The sequence below is a fragment of the Thunnus maccoyii genome, chromosome 21, assembly GCF_910596095.1.
Source record: "Thunnus maccoyii chromosome 21, fThuMac1.1, whole genome shotgun sequence".
NCBI classification, from domain to species: Eukaryota; Metazoa; Chordata; class Actinopteri; order Scombriformes; family Scombridae; genus Thunnus; species Thunnus maccoyii.
In genome coordinates, this window is record NC_056553.1 from 817,803 (window position 1) to 832,100 (window position 14,298).

The following is a 14,298-nucleotide window of genomic DNA, read 5'->3' on the forward strand; positions in this document are numbered from 1 at the left end:
ATGAGTGATCTGCTGCTTGTTGGATGAGTTTTATTAGTTTTTACTGTGTTTCTATATAAAGTGAAGAATCTGTGTTTGTCTCCAGAAACGTTCCTCCGATCTACTTCACTGTGTCGGGGACACGTGAAAAGTTCAATATTAATGAGACAAGCGAATAATAAACAGTGGGGGGGGGGGGGGCTGTTTGATATAAACACTGTCACATCACAGCGGGGCGGGGCTTCTGGGAGGAAACAACAGAGGTGGATTAAAATCATTTAGTTTATTAAATCCTTATCGTTTTCATTGATACGTATAGATGCGGTTCAACAGAAATAATAATTGGCCTGTTCTGAACTGACTGCACTACTATAAACATTAAATCAAACATTAATGTGACTGAATCCGCTCTGATACTCACTGACGAAGCCCGGGCCGAAGCTGGGAGGGTTGGGTCGCACCAGCTGAGGGTTCAACTTCCCGTCCTGACAGGAAGAGAAGACACTTCCTGTTAGATCCCACACTCAGCAGATACAGGAGACGTTAAAGACACAGTGAAGTGGACTGGACTGATCCTGCGCTACAACACAGCATCCAACCAGTAAAAGCTCAAATCACCAGTTTAACTTCGCTGTGTTACATCCTCCTCCTCCTCCTCCTCCTCATCATCATCAGAGGAGGAGCCACTTCACTGCATCTTCATCTCTGAAGGTGCTGTTACGTGTTGTTATGATTCTGTGGCGTTCATACACACCTGCACCTGCACCTGCACCTGCACCTGTCCCAGCAGGTGTGGAGGCTGCGGCGTCCCCTCTGGGGCCGGAGCCGGGGCCCCCGGAGCCTGCTGGAACCTGAAACACACACACACACACACACAGAAATATGGAAGTGATTAATAGTGATGTTATAGTTTCACTGTCACAAAAAATATATATGAATTTAAACATGTTCTGTAGAGCTTATTAGACAGAAAATTAATCAGCAGTTACTTTGGTTTTAGCCAAAAATTCACTGATTCAGCTTCACAAACGTGAAGATTTGCTGCTTTTATTCATCTTACATGATGCAACAGGAAAATCTCTGAGAGAACAAGACATCTCCTCAAGTTGTGGGCATCTTTCACAATTTTCTGAAAATTCATAGACTAAACAATTAATATAGAAAAAGGATCTGTTAATGAATCAATAAGACAATAATCCCTAGTTGCAGCTCTAGTTTACTGCATCACTCTGATCTGGATGCTGCTGTAAAATCTACTCCGAGAGCCGAGTCCACCTGAAGCTGCCCTGATCAACCAGTCTGATCTGTTCGGCTCCCTCTGAACACCAACACTGCCTCAGTCTATTATTGATCACTGCAGCAGCTTCTGGTTTGAAGCTCAGAGTTGCAGCTAACAGGGCAGGTATCATAATCAATTAACATTAAATTTAGTGAAATATTGCAACAATAGTCCGACTCAGTGTGAGTCTCGGAGCCAACTGTCAATCACAGCTGTCAATCAACACCCACACAGCAGACATCACAGCTACGATAAGTCTTCAGATCTTATTAATGGAGCAATAATTTCCAGAATGACCAGCAGCACATTTATTAGAGGAGCTGAGTTTAGAGACTGAGACCAGAATGACTCGTTGAAAACAATGATTGAGTCAGTGTTTCTAGACAGACGTTGGGAGTCAGTCGGGCAGCGAGCGGCCGTCTGTGATACTTTAAGATACTTCAGATTCAAGACATGAAGCTGCTGATTGGTTCACACCTAAACACACACACACACACACACACACACACACACACACACAGGTCAGAGTTCATCGCACCTGTTGATGACGATGGGGTTGAGTCCCAGGTTGCCCTGTTGAGTCATGACCTTGTTGATGCCCTTCAGAGCCACCATCTTGGCTTTCATGATGGGGTCTGAGATGGAGTCAAAGTCTGCTGAAAACACACACACACACACACACACACACACACACACACACACACACACACACACACACACACAGACACACAGACACACACACACAGACACACACAGACACACAGACACACACACACACACACACACAGACACACAGACAGACACACACACACACACAGACACACACAGACACACAGACACACACACACACACACATACACACACACACACACACACACACACACACACAGACAGAGTTTAGTGTGTTTTTGTTAACAACGTTCAACGGTCATAAAAAACTATTTGAAAAGTAGTTGGGGTCTGTTGGGGTTCAGGTCTGGATCTTACCCATGTTTGGGAACACGGGGTCTGAGCTGGACTTCTGTCTGATCATGGCCTGCATATGTTTCTGCTGCTGCTGCTCCTGGCGCTCCTGGTCCAGGAGATCCTGCAGGAGGAGCGGCTGCTCATCCAGGAGCAGTGGCTTGGTCTGGGTCTGGGTCTGGGTCTGGGGGCTGACGAGGAGGGACAGCGGGTGAGGTGGGGCAGGGGTTCCCTGAGGGGTGAGGAGGGCGGAGGGGGGCCCGGATGGTCTCTGTTGTTGCTGGAAGACAGCCGGTTGCCCTGGAGACAGGAGGAGACGGCTGATCAATAATCTATCAATGCCGGCCTGATCAATAGTTCCAGAGAGAATGAACCTTTACCTCCAGCCATGGGGGGGTGAACTCCGGGAGCCGTGCCCGAGGACAGAGCCTGCTCCTGGGCCTGGAGAGCAGACAGGACCCCTGAAGCAGAACCAGAGTCCTCCAGCTTCTCCTGCAGGGACGCAACTTATTGATCATCTGTTTATACTGTCAGTGATTAGTAGTATACTATCATTGATTAGTAGTGGGCATGTAAATGATTAATTGGAATGGATTAAGAATATATGAACCGATAGGAGACGAGGGCCGTGTGGTGTGACTGTGTAGATTTGCTGCAGTACCCAGTTGTGCCACAAGGTGGAGCCTCTTACTGTTTAATGAGGTGCGTTTCAGGTGTATCTGTAGTGTAAAACAAACGCACCTCCCTCATGTTGATGAACGCTGACTGAAGCAGAGAGGAGTTTTTATTGTATTCATGCTGTAGTTTCATTTAATCTAGTTTTGATTTCACTCTGTTTTATTATTATTATTATAACTTTGTATTATATTATTATATTAACTGTGCATTAGTCTCAACTTGGTGTGTGTGTGTTCTGTCTTATTATTGGCTCGTCAGTTGTCTGTAGGGGGCTGTATAAATAAAGTTTGATTGATTGATTGATTGATTGTTGCCTGTTCAGCTTAACTAGCTATCTGAGGCTCATGCTAATGCTAACTAGCATCTTGAACAGAAGCAGCGAGCCGCTGAGTTTTAAACGGAGGGAGAGAGACGGTCCTACCTTGGAACCAGGCAGGCTGGATCCTGCTGCCGCGGTCCCTGGAGCTCCTGGAGCTCCTGGAGCTCCTGGGAGTCTTCTGGTGGTGATGAGCCCAGGTTGTGGTGAGGGGTGCTGGGCTTCTGTCTTGACGCCATCCTCCACTTCTTGTTTGACCTGACCAATCAGGTGGGCGTGATTATCCATCTTTCTGGGGGGGGCGCCCACTCGGTCCCGCCTCTCCCCTCCCTCCTTCTCCTCCATCGGCTCCCCCAGGTCCAGCTCTTCGTTGAACATATCCTTCTTGTCCTCCAGGTTGAGCTCGGGGTCGGCGTAGGCAATCAGGTCGAACTTCCCCGACAGCAGGAAGTCGTCCAGGTGGAGGTCATTAGGACCCAGGTCCAGGTCTTCTTTACCTGCAACAGCCAGCAGAGATCCAGAGAGTCAGACAGAGCGGGGTCCAGGTTTAGACTGGCCCACAGTAAAGGTTTGTTCTGACAGGGGCGCTAGAAGAAAAGTCATGTATCTGTATTTCTGATCTGAATCTAACGAGATGTGAATCGTGTGTTCGTACCGTCTTCAGGATCGAGGTTCAGGTTGAGGTCGACCAGATCTTTCACCTCCACGTCCTCCAGATCCTTCACGGCCGAGTCCTCCCCCTCTAGGTGCTCCTCTATCCCATCAGCCCCAGAAAGTGTTGACTCTGCTACGTGGCCCAGGTGCCGCTGATCCTGCTGGTTCAGCTGCTCCACGCCGCCCGTCAGCAGCATCTGCTGGCCCAGGGCCCCCTCACCCATCCTGGCCCCCGGACCGGGCCTGGCCGGTGACAGCTGGGGGTCTCTGGGGTGCACCAGCGAGGCCTCGGGGTCCTGGGTGGCGGACAGCGAGAAGGGCAGCCTCAGACGGTTCTCTGGGACGCGGTGTCGAAGCTCGATGTAGGGTTGTCCCATGATGCTGTGCTGCTGGATGGGGAGGGAGCGGGACAGGAAGGGCTGGGGGACGGCTGGGAGGGGAAACATCATGTAAATATTTATTATTTAACTTATACAAGTTATCATTATTTCACAGTTTTTATTATTTTCAATATTTCCGCTTCTCTTTGGTTTCTCACCTGGAGTCACAGAAACAAAACATTTAAATAAGACAATCATTAAGTAATTAACGAACTGATCAATGAACCACTTCTCACCTGGCATCATGTGTTGGTGAGCATTAGGAGCGGCGAGGAGTCGGATGCCGGTGAACTCACCGGGCATCGGCCTTCTCATCTGGACAGGGACTCCCTCCGCTGCACTGAGCCCAGCACCAGGCACTGAACCCTGGGGAGGCCGCAGGAAGGTGTCCTGAAGGCCAGCTGGAGCTCCAGGAGGGACACCAAACCTGGAGAGGACATGAGGAGATATGAGTAAAACTAGTGCTGGGCGGTATACTGGTTTATCTGTTAGTAGTAGAAATAAACATTGAGTCTGAACCAAAGTCACCACAGGAACTAGCCTCCTGTATAGCATTATGGCTAACTACATCTGTGGCAGTTTGTTTTTTTGTGTGAGCATAGATAAGTAGTAACTTAGAAGATGAAATAAAGTTGTTCACGTCAGCAAGTAAACACAGCGCAGCGTGTCTCTCCTCTCCACACTGGAGGGTGGAGGAGGAGACGCAGAGACGCTGCTACGTCTGTTCAAACAGAAGTTTAACCGACTTCACTGCATTGAACGCCAGAGCTGAGAGTCAGAGCAGAAACACAGCCGCTCTGCATCGCTGCTGTCCTCCACTTCCATCATCTGGCGTTGATTCATTTTGAAAGAGCGAAGGCCAATGAGGAAACTCAGACACAGCCGGCCGACCAATGGTGAAACTTCATCACTCATTCAGGCACTCATGCACAACTGCAGTTACAGGGCTGACCCCACTGTTGCAGTCTAGCCAAAAATACCATGATACACATTTTTGGTCATACCGCCCTCAGTGAAACACAACACACCATCAGATCAGTCAGAGTTTGTTGCTCCTCTCACCTCAGGGCTGGTCCTCGGACTCCCAGCTCCCTGGAGAGACTCTGCCTGGGGAAGGGAGCCTCACTGGGGAGGAAGCCCCTCTGCTGCTCCCCTGGGAAACCTCCAGGAAACCGCGGGGCTCCAGCAGGAGCTCCAGCTGCCCCAGCAGGCCTCACTGTGCCGGGGTAAGGAGGCGGGGGACGCCCAAACAAGTCTGCTGGAGGTGGGTTGGAGATGGATGAGGGGTCCTGGGACCAGGGACGTGGTGTGGCGGGGCCCGGTGGAGCAGCAGGTGGAACAGCAGGTGGTTCCTGCAGACCTTTCTCCTGCCGCAGAGCACTCTTCTGCTGCTGCTGCCTTAGGATGAGCTGCCGGAGCCTCTGACGCTGCACAGGACAGGAGCTGTTAGAGAGCGCAGGACACACCAGCTGACAACAAACACTCAACACCTGAAGAACATCTGTCCTACCTGTCTCAGCTTCTCCTCGGAGTCACCAAGCTGAGGAAGCATGCTCATTGGTCCATCTAAGGAAGCCACACTCAACACTGCCATTTCATTGGCTACTGTCTTATCTGTCTGTGAGGGGCCTGGTGTCATGTGACCCTGCTCGAAGGGGTCGTGCCCTGGAGTCTGACTGGCCAAGCCAGTGAAGCCGATCTCCTCTGACATCCCAGGGTGCTTTGGGGTCTGGCTGCTGGGGGTTCTGGGAAATGAGTCCTGTTGTTGTCTTCCTGGAGACTGCTGCAACTGAGAGAGAAAACAAACAAAAGTCAAGCAAAATTAAAGGGAAAAGAAATGTGCAGTGTACAGTACAGACATGTCAGCTGCAGTACAGACATGTCAGCTGCAGTACAGACATGTTAGCTGCAGTACAGACATGTTAGCTGCAGTACAGACATGTTAGCCGCAGTGCAGACATGTTAGCTGCAGTACAGACGTGTTAGCCGCAGTGCAGATGTGTAACCTGTAGTACAGACATGTAGAATGCAGTACAGACATGTTAGCTGCAGTACAGACATGTTAGCCGCAGTACAGACATGTTAGCCGCAGTACAGACATGTTAGCCGCAGTACAGACATGTTAGCTGCAGTACAGACGTGTAACCTGCAGTACAGACATGTTAGCCGCAGTACAGACATGTTAGCCGCAGTACAGACATGTAACCTGCAGTACAGACATGTTAGCCGCAGTACAGACATGTCAGCTGCAGTACAGACATGTTAGCTGCAGTACAGACATGTTAGCTGCAGTGCAGATGTGTAACCTGCAGTACAGACAGTGTTTTATCTGTTACCTGGTGGTGTGTTTGGGTGAAGGTTACCGTCTCCCCAGAAAGACCTGGAGCCAGAGGGGAGGAGTCGGACCTTGCAGGCTGAGGAGGGAAGCTCTCTGCTGGGGCCTGGCTGAAGGCCTCAGGGGCCTTCTGGGGCCGCGGTGTGGAGGGCTGCTGGGCATAAGGGTCCGGTGAGGGCCGTGGTGTACCGGCTGGCTGGGCGTAGTGCTCGGTGCTCCGCTGGCTCCCTGGTGACTGAGGGAAGCGCTCGCCAACGGAGGGGCGGGGGGTGCCCGGGTTGGAGGCATACGGGTCGAGAGTTGGGTGGGAGGGGGACGGCCGACAGTTGGCTGACTGCTGGTTGTACTGGTCCAGTCGCAGGGCAGGTGGCGTGGTGAGGTATGTGGGGTCAGAATGTGGGCGCGGTGTGCCAGGGGTCTGGGGGTTGGTGTAGGGGTCAGGTGAGGGCCTGGAGGTCAAAGGTGACTGCTGGGCAAAGGGGTCAGAAATCTGCTGGCTGTAATCAGCTCTGGGGGTGCCGGGCGTCTGGGCATAGGGGCTGCGGTGGGGGGAGCTCAGCCCTGACAGTGGGCTGGAGGGAAATGACGGGTCCTGCGACTGGGGGAGGGCAAAGCCCAGGTCTGTGGGTCTGGATGGGTCCCTCCTTACTCCTCCTCCTGAGCTGCCAAACACCTCCTGCTGAGGTTGGTGCTGGGGAGGCATGGGGGCTTTAAACACCCCACCTTGGACCAGTTCACCTGCCCGACCGTACGAGTCAGCTACACGGATGTTACTGCTGTTATGAGGAGTCCTCTGGTAGGTCTCAGCTGCTCGGACGGCAACATGTCTGGCTGGATGGTCGGGGGCCGAGCCAGAGGGGGGGCTCATCACACCTGCTCTGCTCTGCTGCAGTGCTGGAAGGAGAAAACAAGGAGAGGACGGTCACTAGGAGGAGAAAACAAGGAGAGGACGGTCACTAGGAGGAGAAAACATGGAGAGGACGGTCACTAGGAGGAGAAAACAAGGAGAGGACGGTCACTAGGAGGAGAAAACAAGGAGAGGACAGTCACTAGGAGGAGAAAACAAGGAGTCGTCGTCACTCTGAGTTACCTTGTTGGGGTCCGAGCGCCCTGGAGATGTCGGAGGTTTTGGAGTCGGGGGATGGGGCAGGGGAGCCAAAAGCATCATGGGCTGGGGAGGCACTGAGGGAGTTGCAGCGCTGCTGCTGGGGAGCAGGGAGGCCGCCTCCCTGGGAGGAGGTGGGGCGCGGAGTCCCAGCTACCTTACTGTAGGGGTCCCAGGGTGACGAGGGGCGGGAGGAGGGTGGGGAGAACATCTGGGGGGAGGATGGGGGCTGGTGGAGGGGTGAGGAGGAGTGAGGGGAGTGAGGAAGTGAGGAGAAGCCAGAGGGGGGAGGAGCTTGGGGTCTGAGGAAGACATCGTCAGCCAATCCTGAACTCTGGAGGAGGTGCTGTCTGGCCTGAACCTCCCTGGGCTGGAGAGGGGAGGCGTTGCCCCCCGCGACAGGTTGCTGGGTCGTCATCATGGGGCTCTGATTGGCTAACAGCTGCTGCTGTCTCTGCTGCAGCAGCTGCTCGTTCTTCACCTGCTCCAGTTTCTGAGTGGCTTCGATCTTGGCCAGCTGTTTGCTCTTCTGACGCATTTGCTGAGAGAGAAACCAGAAACAACAAAAGGGCACAGAGCGACGCAGGAAGACAAGACACACAGAGTGACAGATGTCAGCGTGTTGTTTGGTCTCTACACGTGGAGTTAAAAACATGATGACATGGCAGCTAGTAATGCTCGCTGTCCCTCTCTCTCGCTCTCAGTAAATGTGGGAGAATCAGTGATGATGGTGAGTTTACAGCGTGCAGGGGGGGGCAGCAGAAACCACACGACTAAAACAGTTCACGTTCATTTAACTGCAGGATGCATGTGTCCTGAATATAATTCAAATCCTCATATGTCGGATTATCATTCAGACTGTTGTAGTCTCATGTGGTTCTGGCGGTGCTGGAATGGTAGAGTGGTGGGGGGGGCTTTACAAGTCACCTGCTCACTGGTACTTCCTGTCTGTCTCTCACCTGGTTAATCACACCTGCAGTGATATCTGCTCACAGTGAATGTGAAGCTGCTGTCGTCCTTCACCAGACGGTCGACACACTGAGGGGGAAAACAGTCCTGCTCTCAGACCGGGACACACGCCGGATCTTCCTGTCACATGGTCTCAGAGCTCAGGTGTCGTCTGTCGATCAACTGCTTCTATCAGACTACTTTTGTCTTAAAGACTCTGGGCACTGATGGTAGTCACTCCTACACCCCTGCTCCTCAGAGGATGAACCCTTCTGATTTTAATAACTAACTTTACATGTTAAGCTCCTCTGAAGGAGACTAAGAACATATAAATCAATCATCAGATTGTGGCTGTACTGAACTCTGAAAACTCGAGACATGAATGCTGCAGTAAAGGGTCTCTCTTCTCCAATCAGACATATGGACTGACCTTACATCTCTTTAAAAAACTGTTTATTCAGTGTTTTTTTATTCTACATTAAAGTTGATTTTGTGTGAAATCTATGAATCTGTAGGAATAATGAATATGAACAATCTAATATATTCATAATGTACAAATATATAAAAATTATATGAAATGGAAGCTAATTTGTGCTGCTGTTAGTGGACGAGGTGCGTCAGAAATCCCCGCTGACTAGATCAATGAAGGTGATCAGGAAGTGACTGCAAATAAAATGCTGGTTTATTCTTGTTTGTTTGATAAATATCGATTATTAAATGAATAGTGGTTTAATATCAGTTCAGTTAACCACCAAACCGCTGTGATAAGACACCAAATCCATACTGTCACAGCCCGATTCCACCCGGGAGCTTTATGACTTCTTCTCTAAACTTTCTCTACATTAGAAAAACAACAGAACCGCAGCCGGTCTGAAGCTGACAGGAAGTCTCCAGCTGCCCCCGTGAGAGCAGGAGAACACCAGCTGCTCTCAGCTCAGCGTGAGGCGGACGGTGAAGGACTGCAGCAGACCAACATTCAGAGCGAGGCAGTATCCCTTTATCAGAAAATCAGTCAGTTCTGAGACAGACTCAGGACCTCGGACACCGACTCTGGGCCACTTCAACATTACTGAGACCGGAATAACTGAAACCGTTTGTTGTTTTCCTTTTTGTCAGTGTCAGTGTTCATTTGACACAATCAGATCAAACCTGAAATCCTCTCTGCTGTTTTTTAAAATGTTTAATGTGCTTATGTACCCAGAAACGATGACCGAGACCGATCCTGGATCCATGTGTCTGAAATCCTCTTTGGTTTGCTGAGTCTGCGCCGCTCAGCCTCACTGACACACGTTGTAGATTTCAGTGTTTCTGTCCTGGAGGGCGCTGATGTTTTTATTCTGATCTGCAGTAGAGTTTTAAACCAGCATCCTTTCCTGTCGTTTTCTGCTGCCAGATCTTTTTCTTTTTATTGTTTTGATATGTTTTCCTGTTTGGGAGTTTTATCTTTTTTCTGAGAAGAAGGTGCAGATTTACAGATTGTTCAGCTGTCTGCTGGAGATCAGGAGTTTGAGTTATTTGTTCATGTTGTTTGTGAAGTAGTTTTGTTTGTGATGCTTTAAATCAGTCTGAATGTTGCAGGTTGTGCTTTCTCAGTGTGGAGACGCTCTAAAGACTCCAGCGGTGTTGTTGCTACTACATCTCTGCTGTAAAATGCCTCAGAGAGAAGCAACGCTGCGTGTTATTGTTCTGATCATGTGTGTGATGGTTGCTAACTAATGTCTGCTGTGAGCTCCATTCATTTAAATTAAACCCATAAAAGAGCATCCTGAAAGTGTTCTGTGTTGTCTGAGGTGTAAAACGAATGTTAAAATGTCTCATTTTGTCCAAAACCCAAAGATATCAGTTTACGCTGAAACTTTACTGATGGATCTTTTAAGGCTGATGCTGAGTTTACAAAATCTGATAATGATAAATCTGATAATGATAAATCTGATAATGATAGATCATCGATAGCAAAACACATAACATAAAAAGTTCTCTTAGATTAGTTTTTCATAAGTTTTGTTTTTTAACTGTGACCAGGAAACAGACCAACTAAACTCTGTTAGTGTGCTTCCATCCTCTTGTTTTTATGCACATTTTCAATTTGAGCAAAAAAAACAAAAAAACAAAACACGAGTTTAAATCCTGGAAGTGTTTTAAAAGTTTTAAATATATGTAATTAGTGTTTTCTGTTGTTTGAGGGGTAGAAATCGTTGTGCGGATACAAATCAAATGTAAACAGACTTGAAACAGCTGATCAGACTGAAAACTCAAATGTGTTGGAGCAGCGCAGAACTGACCCAGACAGGAAGAGGATTTCAGAGGAGTAACGGATCCAGGAAGTCTGCCTCGAACAGGTTCACCTTGAGATCTTACCAGAGCCTCTTTGCCACCTCCTGCTACAGATGCCTGGTAGGGACAATCTTTATCTGTTGGTGATTTTAGGGCTTTGCTTTGGGGGAGATTTTCCTGCCTCTTCTTACCGGCTCCCCATCTGTCATTTACCTCTCCCTTTTCAATGACAATTACATCAGAGATATTAGTTGGAGTGAGTGACGCTCAGCAGGCATGCACATCATCACACGTATTCTCTTCAACAATGACACAACCACTCTTTATATGTTCATGCCCCCATTAAAAGCACTCTGACCCCCCATCATCCAGTCTGTCTCTGCATCCCCCTGACATGCAGCCTGATGGTTACCATGGTTACTACTCAGAGCGGGAAACCAACGCCATCCTGCCACAGCGACTGGACGACACTGAAAGTCATCAGGTCATGACTAGGACACATGAAGAGGTTTATTTCACTTAAAGCTGCACAATCAGATGTTATCATTTTAAAAACTTTAAAAAGTATCAAGAGCATACTCTTTATCTAAAATTATTTTACCGTGATAATGTAAAAGCCTGTAAACGCTGCTGTAAATACAGACAAACTGCGGTGACTGTTTGGTCATCTGTCCCAAATTTTAGTTTCATAACTCGCTCATTTTAAATTCCAAGCGCCGCAAGCTCAGTTTAGTTTCATAAACGTACCACGCTCGTTATAGTCCCTAAATGCCCCATACTTACTTAAGTTCCCAAATGCCCATGATTACTTAAGTTCCCAAATGCCCTGTGCTCATTTTAGTTTCTCAACAGCCCATGCTCATTATAGTTCCTAAATGCACCACACTCATTTTAGTTCCCAAACACCCCATGCTCATTTTAGTTCCCAAACACCCCGTGCTCATTTTAGTTCCCAAACACCCCATGCTCATTTTAGTTCCCAAACACCCCATGCTCATTTTAGTTCCCAAACACCCCATGCTCATTTTAGTTCCCAAACACCCCGTGCTCATTTTAGTTTCTGAGCATATGTTGTAAAGTCTTCTGACTCTGGACTTTACAAATGAAACTGACATTTTGTTTGTGGATCCTGTATTTCCCCCTGAAGATTGTACGAAGACAAAGTGCAGCTTCAGGTGTTCAAATGTCAGTGATTTTAGAAGTACAACACTCTATAAAGACATAAAATTAAGGTCCAGTTCACCAGACTGACCTGAGATTTTTAACATATTTCTGAATATAATGAGGACCAGTTTTGTTTAAATCGTGCAGTTTGTGATGGGAGTCTGGTGTTGATTTCTCTCTCTGGTTCTACTCAATGGGGGGGATGGTGTGTTAAAGACGCAACACATACTGAAACACTGCTCACCTGTCTGAACTTCCACTCCTGCTCCTGTTCTGACTCTTTGGGCCTCAGCGGGTCCTTGAACGCCAGCTCCGTCTCCATGGAAACAGGGTCATACGGTCCAGGCAGCGGCGGTGGCGGAGGCTGTGATGGCGGGTGACGTTTGAGTGGCTCGTTGGACAGCTGCACCTTGTTGATGCGCTGAGCCGCCCGGTTATCCCTCGCTTTTTGCTGCCGGAGAGAAAACTGTTGAGTGAAAACGCCACGCAGGGATGACGGGTTCACACACACACATACACACACACACACACACACACACACACACACACACACACTGCAGACGCCACAGGAAGTGTGAGTTCAACCATAAAAAACACATGCTGACTCAACATGTGAGGAAGTGGAGAAAGCTTCCGGCTCGGGAAACACGAGCACATTTGATTCTTACTCTGCTCAGCTAAGTAAAGGAACTTCACGTTAACAGCTTCACAAAACTTCAAAGAGCTTCCAGCACATGAAGAAGAAAAACACGTGACAACCAGAGTTATCGTAGTTTTGTATTTTTCGTTAGTTTTTGTTTATTTTGTTTTTAATTTTTCTTTTCAGTTCAGTTTAGTTTCAGTCAGTTTCCAGAGTGGGTTGTTACTAGTTTCATCTTTATTATTTATAACTATTTAGTTTTAATTTAGTTTTTATTAGGTTCAGTTTTAGTTTTCATTATTATAATATGGGGGGGGGGTATTTGTCAGAATAGGTATTACAGTACAAACACAACACTATGTGAAGGCTACTGACTCTCAGTCATGTAGACATCCCAGCCTCAATAAACAGACGCACCAATGGCTCCTCATGCTTGTTGTGTTGACAAATTTGATCAAAGACTAAAACTAAAGACATTTCCTGTATATTTTTATTTTATTTTAGATAGTTTTGTAAGTACACAATATGGTTTCAGTTAGTATAGCGGCAGCAGGAGCTACTGACCTTCAGCAGGCTTCTTCACTTGATTTGCCCTCTTCAGTAAATCTTTACTGAATGAAACTAACTGCTCACATTAGAATCGCGTTCCCTTTCAGTCGATTTACTCAGTACAACACATACAGTATGGGATATCACGCCCCCGCGCCACCTGACTGAAGACACCTCTACTCACGCCTTTAAGGCAGATGATCTGTGTGTATATGTGAGGCCTCGCCTGCACATGTGTCACCACAGTCATCCTTCACCTCGCTAAGAACACCTCTGCCGAGTCAGGCAAGCTAGCTACAGCTAGTTAGCTCTGTTTCTTTAGTAGGCTACTGCCAGCTCAGGTAGCCAGTGGCTAACACCAACAGGGGCTGTTAAGCTAACTTTGAGCTAGCATCATTATCATTACTGACACAGTTGAATTGCTGCAGTGGAAATGGAAACAAGCTTTCCGTTTCTAGGGGAGGGAGACCAGCATCACAGAGAGGGGGGGGAGACCACCATCCCAGAGAGGGGAGGGAGACCACCATCCCAGAGAGGGGAGGGAGACTACCATCACACAGAGGGGAGGGAGACCACCGTCACAGAGAGGGGAGGGAGACCACCATCACAGAGAGGGGAGGGAGACCACCGTCACAGCGAGGGGAGGGAGACCACCATCACAGAGAGGGGAGGGAGACCACCGTCACAGAGAGGGGAGGGAGACCACCGTCACAGAGAGGGGAGGGAGACGTGGTTTCGTTTCAGTATGGAGATAACGGGGCATATTTTATAATAGTTTAATAGTGTTGCACTCAGTCAGTGTTTTGGGTCTCGCGTTTGTCATTCTGACGGCAGCGACACTGCAGGGTAAAAAGGGCACCACGGTACCTTGGCTAGGCAGGCTAGCATACACTCATGAGCAGCTACAGCTAAGTGGTGCGCTGCCAAAATGTTCCGGGTGGAACTCGTGCTCTAGAATTATTGTTCCGCATGTCGGACTACGTGGATTATTAAACTATTTTGACAGTAAGTGTTTGGGTCATGGAGCATTCCAA

At 48.6% G+C, this 14,298-nt stretch overlaps 1 protein-coding gene across 13 annotated transcripts in view; it reads right to left on the reverse strand.

The window, feature by feature from the left end:
• Nucleotides 1-14,298, reverse strand: part of LOC121888113 (histone-lysine N-methyltransferase 2C-like) — an 80,720-nt gene that overhangs the window by 23,628 nt on the left and 42,794 nt on the right. For 8 of the 13 annotated variants that reach the window (XM_042399449.1, XM_042399457.1, XM_042399455.1 and 5 more), the window contains 14 exons: nt 12,320-12,526; nt 10,996-11,130; nt 7,675-8,230; nt 6,586-7,478; nt 5,760-6,038; nt 5,312-5,676; nt 4,486-4,676; nt 3,871-4,299; nt 3,321-3,712; nt 2,602-2,713; nt 2,246-2,521; nt 1,797-1,914; nt 734-830; nt 401-464 (listed from right to left, as the gene is read on the reverse strand). In XM_042399449.1, the coding sequence (XP_042255383.1) occupies nt 401-464; nt 734-830; nt 1,797-1,914; nt 2,246-2,521; nt 2,602-2,713; nt 3,321-3,712; nt 3,871-4,299; nt 4,486-4,676; nt 5,312-5,676; nt 5,760-6,038; nt 6,586-7,478; nt 7,675-8,230; nt 10,996-11,130; nt 12,320-12,526 (4,114 nt within the window). The remainder of the gene's footprint in view (nt 1-400; nt 465-733; nt 831-1,796; nt 1,915-2,245; nt 2,522-2,601; nt 2,714-3,320; nt 3,713-3,870; nt 4,300-4,485; nt 4,677-5,311; nt 5,677-5,759; nt 6,039-6,585; nt 7,479-7,674; nt 8,231-10,995; nt 11,131-12,319; nt 12,527-14,298) is intronic. The other 5 variants (XM_042399460.1, XM_042399461.1, XM_042399451.1 and 2 more) reach the window with 4 other exon arrangements.